At 43.2% G+C, this 19,250-nt stretch overlaps 2 protein-coding genes across 2 annotated transcripts; one reads left to right on the top strand and one right to left on the bottom strand.

Moving 5' to 3' along the window:
- Positions 1-14,309: 14,309 nt before the first annotated feature.
- Arf6 (ADP ribosylation factor 6) lies at positions 14,310-18,205 on the bottom strand. Its single transcript, XM_031356618.1, has 2 exons — positions 18,070-18,205; positions 14,310-17,971 (listed from the first exon to the last, which is right to left on the bottom strand). Exon 2 carries the CDS (start codon positions 17,509-17,511, stop codon positions 16,984-16,986), a length of 528 nt encoding a protein of 175 aa, XP_031212478.1. The 5' UTR covers positions 17,512-17,971; positions 18,070-18,205; the 3' UTR covers positions 14,310-16,983.
- LOC116081050 (basic proline-rich protein-like) lies at positions 17,599-18,546 on the top strand. Its single transcript, XM_031357723.1, has 3 exons — positions 17,599-17,603; positions 17,643-17,708; positions 17,741-18,546. Exons 1-3 carry the CDS (start codon positions 17,599-17,601, stop codon positions 18,459-18,461), a joined length of 792 nt encoding a protein of 263 aa, XP_031213583.1. The 3' UTR covers positions 18,462-18,546.
- Positions 18,547-19,250: the final 704 nt, after the last annotated feature.

The raw sequence follows: 19,250 nt of genomic DNA, 5'->3' as shown, positions 1-19,250 counted from the left end.
TTGTTTTTTTGTTTTTTTGAGACAGGGATTCTTTGTGTAGCCCTAGCTGTCCTGGAACTCACTCTGTAGACCAGGCTGGTCTCGAACTCAGAAATCCGCCTGCCTCTGGCTCCCAAGGACTGGCATTAAAGGTGTGCGCCACCACTGCCCAACTAAATAAATCTTAAAAAAAAGAAAAAGAAAGAAAGAAAACATATTCCTACAAGAGTAACTAACAATAAATTCATAATAAATGACTGTCCTCTTCCAGGTCACATACTTCCCTTGCTTGACCCTCCTTCCTCACTCCCGATGCCATCACTGTTATTGCTGAGCCGTTCCTTGTAGATGCTCATGGAACTCTACTGACACTTCTTCATAATGTTCTTCGAGCTTCTAAAGGATTAGGGTGTTGAGTGACTGTAATTCCTGAATTGGGGCTTTAATGAGAGATTATTTGTGAACTGAGATGTGAATGAAAGACTATTTGGATATGAATTGGCCATATCAGTTTCTATGGATCAGATCACAGATCAGCCTGCCTTTGCCTCCTGAGTGCTGGGATTAAAGGACTGTGCCACCAGGCCCTGCCCAGGATATGCGGTTTCTGATTTTGCTCTTTAAAAATAGATCTTACCAAGCTGCTAAGATGGCTCAGCAGGTAAGAGCACCGAAGGTCCTGAGTTCAAATCCCAGCAACCACATGGTGGCTCACAACCACCCGTAATGAGATCTGACGCCCTCTTCTGATGCGTCTGAAGACAGCTACAGTGTACTTATTTATAATAATAAATAAATTTTAAAAAATAGATCTTACCACTGGAGAGATGAATCAGTGGTTAAGAGCACAGACCAGCTGCTCCAGCAGAGGATGCCGCTTTGGTTCCCAGCACTCTCATGGTGGTTCTCTATCACTTGACGTTCCAGTTCCAGAGCGTCGGATGTCCTCTCTACCTCCATAGGCACCAGGCATGCATGAGATGCGCTCAGACTCATAAAAATAAAACTAAATAAACCTGATTTTTGTTTTGTTTTGTTTTTTTGAGACAGAGACTCACTATGTAGATGAAGCTGACCCCAAACACAGAAATATGTGTCTACCTCAAGGGTGCTGGGAGTGAAGGCATGTGCCACGAAGCCTGCCTAAATCTGTCTTGATGAGGATGAGGATGAGGATGAGGATGATGACAATTCTTAAAAAATAATTAAATCTTCAGCTGGGCTTTGTGGTGCGTGGCTTTAATTCCAATATTCAGGATATTTAGGCAGTGAGTGCCAGGCCAGCAAAGGCCACACAGTGAAACTATGTCTCCAAAAAAAAAAAAAAAAAGTTTAAATAAATTAAATTTTTAGGGGCTGGGGAGGTAGCTCGTAGAGTACTTCCTAGAAGGCAACTCTACCACTGCCTAATTTGGGTGTGTCTAGCAGACATCTGTACTTCCAGCACTCAGACACGGAGGCAGAAGAACCTGAGGATCAGCACCATCATTGGCTAGATTAGTAAATTCAAGGTCAGCCTGGGCTACAGGCAGACCTTGTCTTTCCACCAATAAGTATTCTAAAAATAAGTAAAGATTTTTAAAGCTGGGTGCGGTGGTACAAACCTATAATCCCGGTACTGAGGAGAAAGCAGCTCCCTGTCTCAAAGCAACAACAAACAACCAAACAGTTCCAGGCCAGCTCATACATAGCAAGACCCCATCTCAAATAAATAAATAGACAAAAAAACAAATAAATAATTTATATTCTTATTGCCAATTTTTAAATGCAACAATAGTAACCTTTTTTTCCCCCAAAGTTTCTCAAATACATTAGAAATCACCCCACAAGATCTTCAGGGATTTTATAAAAAGCTCCTGCTGGCCATGATGACACTTGCTGCTTTCTTCTACATCTAAATGTTGGATATAGCAGCTTTGAGATGTCAGGGGGTGCTTGCTCGGCAAGCCTGAGACCAGAGTTCAGTCCCTAGAAGTTGTAGTGGGAGAGGTTAGACTCCTGAAAGTTGTCCTGATCTCCACACACACTGGAGATTTGAGTGCTTGTGGCATTTTCGTGCGCGCGCGCGCGCGCACACACACACACACACACACACACACACACACACACACACACACACGAGAGGAGCTGGAGAGATGGTTCAGTGGTTAAGAAAACTTGCTGCTCTTGCAGAGGAGCCACATTCGATTCCTAGCACCCATTGATGTTGGCAGGAGTCTCTTCATAGCAACGGCACACTGGAGCGACTCAAATGACTGAACAAACGCATTTAAACCTCTGCTGGTGGTGGGGAGAGTCAGGCTCCACCTTGACCCTCCTTCCTTTTAGTCAAAGAACTGGTGGTTATGTATTTTGTGTGGATTGAGGAAAATAACATTGCTACAATTCTTTTGTGGGGGTGGAGGTGGGGTGGTGAGGAGGTGAACATCTAAAGTAGGAGGATTGTTTTGAGTTCAGGGTTACCCTGGGCTACATAGTTCTTACCATACCAACTAGAACTACATAGCGAGATACTGTCAAAAAGGAAACATCCAGGCAGCCACAGAAGGTTGAGGCGCTCTCACACAGCTGCACCTGTGTTTAGCTTGGGACACACACACACACACACACACACACACACACACACACACACCGCCCACGTTTACTCACAGGCCTAACTATCAATTGAATTTCGCATTTTAAAATGTTAGGTTTATACTCCGTGGTAAGTGCCTACCTAGTGAGCAAGGGCCCTGGGTTCAATTCCTAGGAAAATACACACATACACACACACACACCCCTCACTAAGTTTCAAAATTAAACCATAATCAGCGTGTTCATTTCAGTTGTGATCTCAGAGTGCCTAAGAAATAATTTACAGCTCAGGGGGGAAAAATACCAGCAGTGTAACAAACAGAAATACGATGTGTCAATAGCTACCAGTATTAAATGAGTCATCAGATGTTAACCTCAAAAAAATTTATTTGAATAGCAGATTAAGAATCACTATGGGGAAAAAAAAAAAAAGAATCACTATGGGTTACCTCCAGCTAAATATATACACAGAGACACTGACTGTCACCCACACTTTTAATTACTACATTTTTTCAACAGGAATCACATAGGTATTTACTACTTCTAATATCTGTGTTTTTAGTAAAATTTCTTGACAGAATATATGAATCCTGGCATTAGAAGATTGGTAAAACAAAAATGAATTTTTAATCCATTGATAGCAAGCAGGGTTTCTAGGATAATTCACCACTCAACACTGCAGTCAAAGCCTCTGGAAGAAAGTCATGGTTCATAGCCGCTCACTCACTTCCCGGGGCTGGCCTGTCTTCACTTCCCTTCCGTTAGATTTTAGTTCAGAAACTGGAGGCAAGGGGGAAAGTGGGGTGGACTCTGATACTTTAGGATTAGTTTCTCTGGGTTACTGTCTCATCAGCTCTTAAGTAAACTAAGCCTTTCTATACAAGCCTTTACACACTTTTTGAAATTAAAGTCCTATTATATAATCCAACTGGCAGTGGGTCAAATTTGGAACATGTTACACAGATTTTTTTTAAAAGACATTTTAAATTTTTAGGGATTGTTTCATCTCTTAAAAATAGTCTTTTTTATGCCTTTAATCCCAGTACTTGGGAGGCAGAGGCAGGCTGATTTCTGAGTTCCAGGCTAGCCTGGTCTACAGAGTGAGTTCCAGGACAGCCAGGGCTATACAGAGAAACCTCGTCTCGGAAAAAAAAAAAAAAGAAAGAAAGAAAAAAATAGTCTTTTTCAAAAATTTTTTAGAAAAAGAAGTAGTCTTTTTTTAATTTAAAAAAAAGAAGAAATAGTCTTCTTTGAATTAATTAATTAATTTATTTATTTATTCATTTTGGTTTTTCGAGACAGGGTTTCTCTGTATAGCCCTGGCTGTCCTGGAACTCACTCTGTAGACCAGGCTAGCCTTGAACTCAGAAATCTGCCTGCCTCTGCCTCCCAAGTGCTGGGATTACAAGCGTGTACCACTACTGCCTGGCCAATTTTTTTTTTCTTTTTTTTGGCACAAAGATGATTTCATTCAAAAATGTAGTTTTCTTCTACCCTACATAAACCTTTGAAAGTTAAATCTGAACTTCATCTCATTTTTTTCCATGTGTTCTTTAAATATTATGCACAGTAAATGTTCCTTATGAATAAGTTCATGAGTATACTTAATGCAAAATATGATGAAAGAAGAAAAATAAATAGAATGGAACATGACAGTGCATGCCCATGACTTCTGGCCAAATGCACAACAGAGAGAGATTGCACCTGGCTCCTCTCCAAGCAAAGACAAGACAAAGCCATTAAGGATTCTGAAATCAGGTTCTCCAGTGTGGCTGTTGAAAAAGAGCAGCTTTGAGCCGAGAGAGATGGCTTGGTGGATAAAATCAATCGATACTGGCCCAAGGAAGCTCAAAGGACTCCAACCCCGAGAACTCCTTCAAAAGCTAAATGCAGTGGCAAGCGTCTGCAATGGGAGGTGGAGATAAGAGAATCTTCTGGGAGCTGAAGGGCCAGCTAGCTGGAGTATGCAGAACAGCAGCAGAAACAAGAAGGGCCCTGCCTCAAAAAGTGCAAGGTCACAAAGTTGCCCTGACCTTCATACACACATGGCAACATGGCACACACACCCATGCTTCCCTCAGACACACAAAAACACATAAATGAATACTCTTTAAGATGGTATTGTGAAGGAACAGAAGGAGTTTGCAACTCCACAGGAAGAACAACAATATCAACCAACCAGACCCTCCCAGAGCTCCCAGGGACTAAGCCAGCAACCAAGGAGTACACCTGGCTCCAGCTGCACATGTAGCAGAGGATGGCCTTGTCAGGCATCAGTGGGAGGAGAGGTCCTCGGTCCTATGAAGACTCAATGCCCCAGTGTAGGGGAATCGAGGGTGGGGAGGCAGGAGTGGGTGGGTAGGTAGAGGAACACCCTCATAGAAGCAGGTGGAGGGGGGGTATGAGATGGGAGTTTCCGGGAGTAGGGAAACCGGGTAAGGGGATAACACTTGAAATATAAATAAGTTAATATAAATTTTTTAAAAATGGTATTGTGAACCCGATCAAAAGCCTATTGCCCACCCAGGAATAGGAAACTACTACGGCTGTTTTGTTAAATGGGCATATCAAACTACCTTCTAAATATTTATGCTTAGACCCACAGACTAGTGCTGCTCTCAGACTTGGTCAGGGAAGTTTATTTGCTGTGGGCAGCAGTTAATGCAGAGACTTACAAGTGGCCAAAATGCTAGAAATACAGATATTTATGTCACACACTCCCTCCCAGACTCAGAGAACACTGTCGGTTGGAGCAGAAAGAAAGCCAGAGGCAGGGGAATGAGGGGTGCCGGGCAATGCTGTCTTCTGGACTTGTCGTGGCCATTGCGATCGTGAACTCACAGCAGCTATGGTGGCTTGTACTAGACACATTCGAGATCTAGATAGTCAGCATTCCAGTGTGGACAGGAGAGGCGGGTCAGGAGATCACCCTTACCTGAGGGACTATTGGCATTTGATGGCTGCTGGGGGAGGAGGGGTCATTTTTCTCTGGGGGTATGGCCATCAGTCGATTGTCCCATGCTCTGATTCATGGCCCTGCATCCATGAACATGGAAGCGTCACTAATTGAACTCCCCTTGTGGGTGGTGCCATCCCTGGGCTGGAAGTCTTGGGTTCTAGAAGAGAGCAGGCTGAGCAAGCCAGGGGAAGCAAGCCAGTAAGGAACATCCCTCCATGGCCTCTGCATCAGCTCCTGCTTCCTGACTTGCTTGAGTTCCAGTCCTGACTTCCTCTGGTGATAACAGCAATATGGAAGTGTAAGCTGAACAAACCCTTTCCTCCCCAGCTTGCTTCTTGGTCATGATGTTTGTGCAGGAATAGGAACCCTGACTAAAACAGTAGTATAGTAGCAGTAGTAGTAGCAGCAGCAGCAGCAGTAGTAGTAATAAATGAAATGGACATGAAGTGAAGAAAGTCTTAGAAGAGTCTGGGTGGATGGGGAGATTTGGGTTTGAGATGATCAAGATACATTAAATACAGGTATGAAATTAATAGAATAAATTGGAATTTTTTTTAAAAAGCAACTTGCCGGGTTGGCAAGATGGCTCAGCGGGTAAGAGCACTGACTGCTCTTCCAAAGGTCCTGAGTTCGGATCCCAACAACCACATGGTGGCTCACAATCACCCATAATGAGATCTGATGCCCCTTCTGGTGCTCTGAAGACAGCGAGTGAGCGGGGCCAGAGCGGTGCCAGAGCGGGGCCATCCTGAGTTCATTCCCAGCAGCCACATGATGGTTCACGGCCATCTGTACAGGTACAGTGTACTCATACACATAAAGATAAATAAATAAATCTTAAAAAAAAAAAAAAAAAAAAAAAAGCACCAGGTGGTGATGGCTTTAGTCCCAGCATTTGGGAGGCAGAGGCAGGTGGATTTCTGAGTTCGAGGCCAGCCTGGTCTACAGAGTGAGTTCCAGGACAGCCAGGGCTACACAGAGAAACCCTGTCTTGAAAAACCAAGAGAGAAAGAGAGAGGGGGGGGAGGGAGAGAAAAAGAAAGAGATTAAGTTAATCATCATGATTAACTTTTACATTTTACTGCGTGACTATTTGAATGATTATATTTAGAAAATAGGAATCTAGTGTTAACTGCTTACTGTTATGATTTGTGGTACTAATCTCAGGTTACCAGCCTGTAACTTAATTTGTACATTTTTGTTTGGTTTGTTTTGTTTTGTGTTTTGAAGACAGAATTTCTCTGTATAACAGCCCTGTCTGTTGTCTGTCATGGAACTTGCTGGCCTTGAACTCACAGAGATCCTTCTGCCTCTGCCTTCTGAGCACTGAGATTAAAGGTATGTGCCAGCCACCACGCCAGGCCTATTTTGTACATTTTTAAGAGATATCATTGTTTGCATGCATAATTGTTGTGGGACTAGAATCACTTAGATGTAGCCACCATAAACTTCTCCAGGAGATCTGAATGATGAAAAAGCAAAAATAAAAAACAAAGGAAAAGGAAAAGGAATGAAGGCAGCATTTTCCAAATGGTTCCTTCTTCCAATTTCCCCTTACCTCACAGAAACTTTGGAGGAACTCATGATCCTTGCCTACTCGACCTCAAGTGCCAATCCCCACAATAGTTACAAGGAGAGATGGTCTGAGAATCAAAGGATTCTGGCACATTAAAGTATCTCTATGACTTTCACCTGCATGTCCTCTGGCCACCACCTTAATCCCTATCATCCTCAGCTTTGGGGACATCTCTGTTAGTAGCTCACCGCCTTCTGTGTCACTGTTACTATGTCATTAAAGAAATGTTTAAGGATAGTCCCAGACTCAAGTGTCAATTCTAATTCAGAACTGGTGAGACAGCTCAGCAGGTAAAGTGCTTGTGCCAAGCCCAATGTATTACATTTGATTTCCGGGACCCACAAGGTGGAAGGAAAGAACTTATTTCCAAAAGTTGTTCTTTGACCCTGCATGTGCTCTGGACACATATACACAAAACAAAATGTAATGCAAAAATGTAAAGGAACCACATATAACATACAAATGAACGCCTGCGGGTATGTTTTGATAAATTCTCATTTACAAAAACAAGCAGTGGACTTATTTTGTTTCGGGTATGTTTTGATAAATTCTCATTTACAAAAACAAGCAGTGGACTTATTTTGTTTCACTGGCCATAATTTGTCACACCTAAATTTTCTCAACTTGAACACATTCATCCTTATAAAGGTTTAAGGGGGAATTAGAAAAAACAATCACCTTGGGGGAAAAAAAGACTATTTTAAAGTGTTTTAGTGTATGACTCTTATGTATGTATGTGCATGTGAGTGCAGGTGTCCATGGAGTCCGGAAGTGTGGGATCCCCTGGAGCTGGAGTTAGTCACAGATCACACAATACAGGTGTGTAAGCCACTCAATATGGGTGTGTAAGCCACACAATATGGGTGTTTAAGCCACGCGCAATATAGGTGCAAGGAACCAAACCCAGGTCCTTGAGAAGTACATGCTCCTTAACCACTGGCCCATGTCTCTGGTCCAAAAGATAATCACCTTAAAGAACTAATTGTCCTGTATGTCAGCCACTAGCTACTTAAGGAGGAATGTGGCTAGTTCATGTTGAGACTTGCTTTAAATATAAAATAATACATCTGGATCATGAAGATTTTTGTATAAAATAACTGTTAGTGAGATAATATAATATATATATAGCTATTCATTCATTTCGTGGTGGTTGGAATAGAGCCCAGGTCCTCATGAATGGTAAGCATTCTTCCACTGAGCTGTCTTGATTCATTGTTTTATTTATACAAAATCTTCAGGACTCAAATCAGACTCCCCTTCTACCATGTGTGTCCCAGGGATCTAACTTCGCAAGGCTTGGCAGCCAGCACATTTAACCACTGAACTATCCTACCAGCATTTTGTTTTGTTGTTTGTTGTTTGTTTTTTTCCAGACAGGCTTTTTTTGTGCAGCCCTAGCTGACCTGGAACTTGATCTGTAGACCAGGCTAGTCTGGAACTCAGAGATCCAGCTGCCTCTGCCTCCTGAGTACTGGGCTTAAAGGCATGCACCACCATGCACCCCAGTACTCTTATTTGCTTCATGAAACCCAGTCTTTAGCCCAGGTTGCATTGGAAGTTGCGACAATCCTGCCTTAGGCTCCTAAATGATGGGATTACAAAATATGAACCGCAAAAAGGGGCTCAATATCTTTACAGAAGTCTCTTAAATTGACTCTAATATCAATCTACAGGGATTCAAAATGACCAATTAGGAAATTAAGGGAAACTACTTTTTTTCCTTCCCAAGACAGGGTTTTGCTGTATAGGCCTCCCTGTCCTGGACCTTACTCTGTAGATCAGGCTGGCCTCTAACTCAGAAATTTGCCTGTCTTTGCCTCCCAAGTGCTGAGATTAAAGGCATGCACCACCACTGCCCAGCCCAGTTTTTAAACCCTACAGACAGGGTTTCTCTGTATAGCCTTGGCTGTCCTGGAACTCACTCTGTAGACCAGGCTGGTCTTGAACTCAGAAATCCGCCTGCCTCTGCCTCCCAAGTGCTGGGATTAAAGGTGTGTGCCACCACTGCCCAGCTCAATAAACTTTAAAGATGCAAATCCTGGCTTCTATAATTTTAAAGAATTGACTTTATTTTCCTCTCATGTAAGTCTTGGCTGTAATAGAAAACTTACTCATTAATATTGAGTTTCGCATAGTCTGTAAGTCACACGTTTTTACTTTTAGTTCACTTGTGGAGGCCAGAAAAATAGCTCAGCTAGAATAAAAATCCATGTCACCAAACCGAGGACCCAAGTTTTGGGGTTTTTTGTTTTGTTTTCTTGTTTCTTGAGACAGGGTTTCTCTGTGTGGTCCTGGCTGTTCTGGAAATCATTCTATAGTCCACAATGGCCTGGAACTCACAATGATCCTCTGCCTCTGCCTCCTGAGGGCTAGTTTTATCCTTGGGTCCCACAGGGTGGAAGGGGAAAACTGACTCACACAGTTGTTCCCTGATACATAGGCCTAGGCACTCATGTGCCTATGAGAACATGTACATATAATTTTTAAAATGTGATTTAAAACACTATGTGCTCATTTGTAAATGTCCCCCATAGACGTTGCTTTCAGCCAGGTCTGGTAGTTTATATCTGTAACTCTAGCACTTTGGTGCAGGAAGACTACTATGGTCAAGGCCTGCCTAGGCAAAACTACATGAGACCCTGTCTGAAAAAAAAAAACTAAACTAAAAACTTCTTACTTCCATAATTTCTTTAAGTATAATTCTTTAGTTCCCATATCCTGTTATATTAGTATAGAACAACTTTACAAGCAAGAGAAATCCACATATGGAGTCAACTATATTTTCTAGTTTGTATGGAACAGGATAATATAGAAGAAACCAAATATATTAGTTGCCATGCCAATAAAACTTTTCCTCTTGAAAACTTTCATAATATAAAAAACTGGGCTGGGCAGTAGTGGTGCATGCCTTTAATCTCAGCACTTGGGAGGCAAAGACAGGCAAATTTCTGAGTTAGAGGCCAGCCTGATCTACAGAGTAAGGTCCAGGACAGCGAGGCCTATACAGCGAAACCCTGTGTCGGGAAGGAAAAAAAAAACAAAAACAAAAACAAAAACTGAAAAAACTAAAACCTGGATTCAGAACTGATTACAGTAATACCAAGCAAATAAAGGCCACATTTAAATGGTGTTTAACCTATTCCAAACTAATCTAGGCTATCTAGAAGGAAGTACACCCAAGAAAAAAAATTTCTCCTAACCTACTTATCTTTTGCTCGTAATGTATAAATATTCAAATACTATAAGCATATAGGGAAATCCAACACTCCAAAGCAGGTACCCACAGGTGCTCTGGCCTGGCCTCACAAACTGTGTCAACTGGGCCTGCACATTCCTACCCCCAGATGGTCCCACAGCCTGCACTGCAGTGAAACAACCAGGTCTCCGAGGACTTGACCAGCATCCCAGATTTCTTAAGGGTCCCCAAAAAAGACGTCACCCCCAAGTATCAGGAAGTAGTCTAAAGAACAAAACACCCTCATTCCTGCCCCACCATCATCACTTCCTAGTTGCTAATTTTTAATTAAACAAACAAACTAATAAACAAGAGAAATGTTAGCTTACAGACAATTCCACTAGACTCTTCCCAGGGACCTAGCAACAGCTTAGGTCACCATCTGCCACCTGGTATACCAGGAACACCAGGTACGCCGCATATACCAAGTACACCGCATATAAAGGATAGCCTACCACCACAGCTCTCCCTCTGTTCCCACGTGTTCAAAATGAAGCACCATAAAAATATTCTAAATAAAATTCACAAATTTCTCAAGAAACAGCGGAAACTCACTGGTTTCACACATTTACATGTTAAAAAAAAAAAAAAAGCAGGCGGTGGTGCTATTCACTTGTGCTCTCAATACTTGGGAGGCTGAGACAAGAGGGCCACTATGAACCTGAGGTCAACCTGGGCTAAACAGTGAGTGTATATCAACAAACAAAACCATAAAAAACCTTCACCTAAGCCTGAAATCCCAGAAGTCACAAACAACTCTCAGGGCTTATTAAGTACATAAATTCGGTAACTTATATAAGCCACCGTTTCTCAAAATTTTGATTTAACTCATTTGCCTAACAGTAGGCTTCTTTGAAGTGCTGGATTTCCCTACATGCTTATAGTATTTGAAAATGCTGGCTTTAGCCTCGGAATTGGCATTTCCCATAAAGGGACAGATGGAAAGGATCATGGGGTTTCAGGTGGTACACTGTCCCTTTATCACAGTTTCTTACAAACTTTTTCCTCCACTGATAAGGATCAAACCCAGGGCCTCGCAAATGCTAGGCAAACACTCTGCCACTGAGCTACACTCCCAGAACACTTCTCTTTATCATTTTAAAACTTTGAAAACATAAGAACTATTCTTAGCACAACCTCTTGTAAAAACAGGCCACAACTAGATTTGCCCTTGATTCTAAGTTTCCCAGTCCAGCTTTACATTGTATCCTTTTGTTACAGTACCAATTACACTATTTTCTTCCTTCGAATATTTGTTCCAACATAACCTTGAAGCATTTTGAGCTTGTCCTTACCTCTTCCTCTCTATAGAACACTGTGAAACAGTGTATCACTAATATTTACACTTACTTATCTTTGTTCTCTACCCACCCACCCATGTAAGTCCATGAAAGCAGACAGACATTTGTTGTTTTGCACAACAGGAAAACAGTTCCAGAAAAATAAATAAATCTACTCTCAAAATTACACAACAAATACCACAAAGGAAGTATGTACTTTACAGGAAATAATCCAACAGGTTGAAAAAACTACTCAAAGACAATCTTTTTTTTTTTTTTTTTTTTTTTTGGTTTTTCGAGACAGGGTTTCTCTGTATAGCCCTGGCTGTCCTGGAGCTCACTCTGTAGATCAGGCTGGCCTCGAACTCAGAAATCCACCTGCCTCTGCCTCCCAAGTACTGGGATTAAAGGCGTGCGCCACCACGCCCAGTTTCAAAGACAATCTTGACAAGTAATTAAAAGTTGTTCCGAGAAGCCCCAAGATATTTTAAATAAAGGGAAGTGTTAAAAGTTAAAGTGTGGTCAGCTGGTTGGTGGTGGCACACGCCTTTATCCCAGCACTTGGGAGGCAGAGGCAGGCAGATTTCTGAGTTCGAGGCCAGTCTGGTCTAAAGAGTGAGTTCTAGGAAGGACAGCCAAGACTAAACAGAAAAACCCTGTCTCGAAAAACCAAAAAAAAAAAAAAGTTAAAGCACTTGTCCTGAAGTGGTGGGCTACACATTTAATCCTAGCACTCCAGAGGCAGAAGCGGGGTACCTCTGTGAGTTCAAGGCCAGCCTGCTCTGCAGATTGAGTTCCAGGACAGCTAAAGTTACAAAAAAATTCAAAATAACCAAAGGTCTCAAAAAAACCCTAAATAAATAACTGTTAAAGTACTTTTGCCAGGCATGTCTGAGACAGGATTACAAATTCTAAACTAATCTGGACTACAGGTTCAGTCTCTATCTCAAAGTAACAGAAGTTAAAGTACTTTTCAACATTCCACAAAGCAAACTTAGTTCTTAGTCTCTCTTGAAGCATACCATTATTTTAGATAGCTAAGATAATAAGCAAATTTCAATTATAATTCCTAAGTCCCTCTACAGAGCAGTTCTACTTTCTTTGATCTTATCCGAATGTGTTCCCTACCAGTTCCACTAGTTTGGCAGCTTTAAAGTTTGGCAAAGCAAGAAGTCACTTTGCTTTTTTTTTTTTTTAACAGCTCCTCACAATATTTCAATACTTCAAACTTCTGAATACTATTTCTCCTACTGCCTGCCATTTGACTAAACAAACAAAACTTTAGATTCTATTGACAGCTAGGCTCCAAATATGGTATGTACAGCAATTAGTCTGACTTGAAAAATACTTTGCTCTGTTGTTTTATAAAAATTATTGGGCTGGCGAGATGGCTCAGTGCACTGACTGCTCTTGCAAAGGTCCTGAGTTCGGATCCCAGCAACCACATGGTGGCTCACAACCACCCATAATAAGATCTGACGCCCTCTTCTGGTGCGTCTGAAGACAGCTATAATGTATTATGCCACCGCCGCTGGAGTTCACAGCCTTCTGTACAGCTACAGTGTACTCATACACATAAAAATAAATAAATCAATCAATCATTTAAAAAAATTATTAGCTGTGAGACAAGCCTTATCTGACTACAAATCGTGTGTGTGTGTGTGTGTGTGTGTGTACACACCTATGCACACATTCACAAAGTAAGATAATGGAAAGTGAGTAATGGAATGTGAAAAGTATCACTTCAGATTATAGTGGCTCAATTTCTATTTAAAGCATTACATACCACTGGAAATACTTTCTACTTTTACCACTGAAAAAAAAGATATTTCAGTAAGTCATAGTACTAGATATAATCAATATGTGCCTCATTGGTTAGTTCAAACTTATAAACCAGGCTGACCTCAAACTAGTGATCCCTCTGTCTCCCAAGGGCTGGGATTACAGGTTGGCATTAACAAACCCAACCTTAATGTACAATCTAAATCATATATATCACACCAAGACATTATAGAATCAACCAAAAAAACTTGATGGATTAGTATAGGGAATGCTTACAATATTTTAAAATTCATTTTAAGCTATTCATCTACAATTTTACCTTTTACATGACTATAATTCTGCCCTTCAAACAAGCAACTATGATCTCTAAAGAGAATTTTAAAACCCAACTCTACAATTAAAGAGTAAGACAACTCTGAAAGCCAATTCCTTCTAAACTCAATTCTGTACTTTCAAAATGCTAAAACTGTAATTTAGGGGGGAAAAAACCAACAACAACAAAAAAACCCGACTCCTAAGGCCTGAGGTGGAGAAGGTAGCACAGGCTTGTCACCCCAACTTCTGCAGGATGAAGCAAGGATCACAAGTTCACAGTACACCGGAACAACTTATCCAGTCCCGATCTCAAAGAGAAAAGCAAGAGGGTGAGGGGTCCAGGTGTGATGGAGCACCTGCATGTCTTTACAAGAGAGAGGGAGGCCTAAATACCTTCAAGTGTTACTGTGCCCTCAGTTGTCAAAAGCTTGCTGAGACTAAAACAGGGAACACCTTACACAGCCACTATTTAGGGGGGAAAATCCTTTTTATCCTTTAAGAGCCAGGTGAGTCTCAAATTCACTTTTTACCATATACCCCTGGAAAATAACATGGCCCAAGACACCAATTCATCCCACTTATCTACTCCAAGTAACATAACCAAGAAACTGCACTGTGTAATTCCTTTATTTTCTGCAATGTTAGTGCTTCAGCAACACTACAACCAATAAAGAACAATTTCCAAGTACTGCACTTTAGCTGGGGGAGGGGATCACAGTCTACAGACTCATTTACTTATATTAGACAAGATTAACCTCATTCAAAACTTACTGCATGTTTATAAATTCACACAAATACAGAAATTGATGCAATTAAACAAAATCTTTAGGATCTTTTTTTTATCCTTCCATTATAACTTTTTCTTCAGGCTCTAATTTTCACTTCATAATCACCAGTGGTTATGGTTTGACTTAACTACATCAATTATAAACCTCTTAATAGTCTTAAAGAAATGTAAGTGAAAATTACAATTTCTTTGCAAAAGGTTTAGGGCATTTCAAATTTCAAATGTGTCTTCCCCCTCCCACCTCTTCAGACATCTCAAATAAGCTAAAAATAGCCCATCTCACCTGCAACATACAGTAACAGCAATCACTTGTATAAAATTTTAACTATGCCCCCAATTATTTTAAGACACAAAAAAATGGCTGTCTATCAATCTGTCTGTCACAAGTTAGAACACTACATTTAAGAATCAACATGAGGGTTTCAAGTTTCCTCCAGTTTAGGCATTTATACCTTTGTGCTTATTTTGTTTCAGGATGTTACTATAGCATTGATATTTGTATAACCATATTTATGTACCTTAAGATGTAATCATTTAAAACACTAAGAGTTACATTGACGGTGGAGCTTTGGGAACTTTAAAGAGCAACTACCATGTTCTGAAGTGTAAATCAGCCTCATTTCTAGAGATTTCTATGACTGTAAAACTGAGGACTTTAGGCTTTAGTTGCGTCTTGAATCAAAAATCCCTCTGCACCAATAGGAGCCTACAACATAGCACCTTTTCTCATCTGCTTTAAGTTAAAATGTTTGTTTTACTTACAGCTCATTTTTGTATAGCCTTCTGCTTCTCCTACATCTTTGGTAAAAGCTCCATTATACAATATGGCCAAAACGTTAAGGACCAATACTGTCCAACTTTACCATGATATCCGGCTTCATTTTGATTTTCAGACACCCTCATAAACGGAAACCACTCCACCTTTTCCAGTATACTGCCTGTGCAGTCTATATTTCCGAAATCCCCTAAGTTTAATTCCTTGAGGATCACTAAATTAATCCTTAAGGCTATAGAAGAACCAGATGCTGCTTCGCAATGCAGAATCAACATTAAGGTTTGGTTCAAAAAGTTACTACAGTGGTCTCAATCTAGTCACTGGTCCTAACCAGCTCATCTTGAGATCAGGATGTGACCAGCACAATGCTTACCCTTAAAAGTTAATTTACATTCATTGTCATCTGTAGGTTCTTTCCCTCCAGCCTACTTCCCCTTTGTCGTCCACGTCTACGTCATTCATTCAGCACATTTCCTTCCTTAAAAGAGATATACTATCGAACCAACAGAATATCTGCATGAGTAAATCCTACTATCAAGCAAAACTAAATACCTTTTTTAAATAAAACATCACATCCAGTGTCTTAATGGAGATGTAGATCACTCATCTACTAAAAAAATGTCATGTATCTTCGATCTAATCATCAGCTGCAGTTAACGTGAAAACAGGAATGTGTATTTTCTTTCCAGCTAGGTTAAAGGTGCCTGTAATTTGACTTTTTAAATGTTTCATTAGTGAGCAAAGTAAATGTTTAGTAATTTTAAAACTACTAGTCTTAAGACATTTGAAACAAGGTAACATATTCCAGTTTTGCCCCAAAGTCATTTTAAAATATCTACAAATATTTCATGTGTGTGTGGCATACACCATTATTGCTCCATTTTCTGGAAAGAGTGTTTTTAAAGTTAAGAAGAGGGAAACAGCAAAGTTGCCAACTTTGCAGTGTAAAAGACCCGCACCCTTTACAGGTTATGCTGCTTGTTTTATGCGGCAAAGTCAGCTACGGTAAAGGGAGCTTGAGTTTCACTCCTATTCATGCGCGTTAATGGCTGACACTTCAAGGGATTCCTTACATTACCTGTCTGACACACTGATGTGCAACTGGAACATTACACTGGTATTACTCATTATTTTGCCAATGTGGGCTTAGTTCACCATACTGGTCTTGGCTATAAAAGGTCACATTTGAAACTGCTAAAGTTAGAGTTAACAAGGAAGGGGGAAGGCCTTAAATATAAAAGACAAACGGCAGTTTGATTAAGCAATAATTTTCAGTTTACTAGATGAAACAGACTTGGAACATAGTCTGCATGAATGCAAAATAAGCCATCTACAGCAAGTGATAAGAAACTGGGCAAAAAGGAAAAAAGCATACATGGGGGAAGATTCTCTCGAAATAAAAAAATCAAACCATTATTATAAAGGACTTTACCAAGAGTTTATACCAAGAGCTGCTATTACCCCACCCCGTTTGCTGGAAGTCACAAGAGCATCTAGCACTGTATTCGTGTCAAATGTCAGATCAGAGCATCCTAACGCAAAGCCAAAAGAAAAAAAAAAAGGAAACAAAGAAACCCTCCCACCCCACTAAACTGTAGAACAGTAACTCCAGAGTTCAGATTCAAAAAAGAGTGGCAATTGAAAGAGGTGATGGTGGTGGCGATAATCCTATGAATGGGTTTTTGATTCTCTCCTTCCGGGGGATGGGTGGAGGACGCTCATTAGGATTTGTAGTTAGAGGTTAACCATGTGAGCCCCTCATAGAGTCCGTCCCCGGAGGTGGCACAGGAGGGCTGCACATACCAGTTCCTGTCCCGAATCCGGGTCAGGCCCAGTTTCTCCTGGATCTCATGGGGTTTCATGGCATCCGGCAGGTCCTGCTTGTTGGCGAAGATGAGGATTATGGCGTCCCTCATCTCCCGGTCATTGATAATGCGGTGCAGCTCCTGGCGGGCCTCGTCGATGCGGTCTCGGTCGGCGCAGTCTACCACGAAGATCAGACCCTGGGTCCCGGTGTAGTAATGCCGCCAGAGCGGCCGGATCTTGTCCTGGCCGCCCACATCCCACACGTTGAACTTGACGTTTTTGTAAGTCACCGTCTCCACGTTGAAGCCCACCGTGGGAATGGTGGTCACAGACTGGCCCAGCTTCAACTTGTACAGGATCGTCGTCTTGCCGGCTGCGTCCAGGCCCAGCATGAGGATCCGCATTTCCTTGTTCCCGAAGATCTTGGATAGCACCTTCCCCATCGCGTCGGAAGAGCCGGGGCCGGGGGCATTCAGGTGTCCCGGGTCCCCCTCAGCCTACCACACCGCCGCCGCCGCCGCGAGCCCGAAATGTAGCCGCCCCGCCGCGAGGACGCCCTGCGGCCTGCGCCAAGCTGCCTGCTACGGGGCAGGGGCCCGGCCTGCGCTCACTCGGGCATCGCCCGCCGCCGGGGCCCTGCGTCTGCGCCGGGAGAGCCGCCGCCCTGCTGAGACGAGGCGCGGCGAGGCGCGGCCGGCCCGGAACTGCCCTTCCCCCCGCAGGCGCCGCGCGAGCGCCGCCGACAGCTCCTCCGCCGCCTCGGCACGCGGCGGGTCAAAACTGCGGCCCTCCGGCCGGCCTGCGAGCACCGGGCTCTGCACCGACCCCGGTGGTCACCCCCCGACGAAGAGCGCGGCTCCGCGCCCCGTCAGGTCATGGATCCTCGCGGGAACTCGGTGCTGCCTGCAGGGACACAGAGAGGGAGAAGCGAGTTACCGCCGGGACTCCGTGGGTGCCGAGACCGACGCGGCCCGCCTTTCGGGCTCGGCCCTTGAGGTTACCTCCAGCCGCCGCCCCGAGCGCGGGTTCCCTCCGGCCTCCACCTCCTCCTCCTCCTCCCAGCTCTGCTGCCGCCGCCGCTGCCGGAAAAGGCGCCGAGGAAACCGCCTCACTTCCCCTCCCGAATGCGCAGGCGCACCTCCGCCCCGACCGTTCGGAAGAGCGCGACCTCGGAAAGGAGAGTGGCCCGCGCGCTCAACGTCACGGGCGCCACGCGCCGGGGGGGCGGGGCTACGGCGGCTCGCGGGGCTCACGCGGGCGCCTCGCGGAACCTGCCGGCGTTTGGCTGGCGGTTCGCCCACCTGTCGCTCTGCGAGGGTCCCCGCGGTTTTCCTTCGCCGCCGCTCGAAGGCGGGGCGCAGATCCACGGAGGGTGGGCTTCGTCGGTCCTTAGGACCAACGCCCCTCACCTGCGCCGCCCGGACGCCCTGCGCGAAGTCCCTCCCGCTCGCCCCAGCCCTGAGCACCCGGGTCTCCTTCCTTTTTTACCCCGTCGCCTCCCGACTTCCTTCAGTTTCCTGGAAGACACGTGGGAGGCCAATGTTCCATCGAATCTGCCAAAGTAGCTCGCACTTTTTTTTTTTTTTAAACCAGTGTCGGGTTTGGTCCTAAGCCCTGCCTTTGAAAGTTTAAACTCGTTCTCTTTGCAAGTCTCGTCTGAACCCACCCGTATTTCTTCAGAAATAAGACGATCAGGGCCAACGCGGTAGCTATGTGGGTAAAGCCTGCCCCCGAGAGGGCGGACCCGCCTACATTCTCCAAGAAGGAGAGAACCAACTCCCTTAAATTGTCTTCTGATCTCCACACACCATAAGGGAACTGTTTGGGTCTTGTTTTCATTTTCAAATACTTTTTTTAGTGTGCGTATGCACAGACAGGTCAGAGGACAACTTGCCAGAGCCAGTTCTCCCCTTTCTTCATGTGGTTCCCAGGTATCAAGTCGTCAAGCTTGGTGCCTAGTACTTTTACCTACTAAGCCAACTTGCTGGCCCAGGAAACCTTTTTGTATTAAAAGGATAGTGTTAAGGTTAAAGTAAGGTGAAATTTTTGATAAAAATAAGGATAAAAATAAACACAAGGAGGAAAAAAAAAAAAACAAGTTCCAGGAAGTTGCTACAACAGCATATGATAACATGCTGTTTTTATTTTATAATTAAAAAAAAAAATTGGCCGGGCAGTAGTG

This window comes from Mastomys coucha, unplaced genomic scaffold, assembly GCF_008632895.1.
Source record: "Mastomys coucha isolate ucsf_1 unplaced genomic scaffold, UCSF_Mcou_1 pScaffold6, whole genome shotgun sequence".
NCBI lineage: Eukaryota > Metazoa > Chordata > Mammalia > Rodentia > Muridae > Mastomys > Mastomys coucha.
This window is presented reverse-complemented; position numbering and strand designations above follow the sequence as displayed.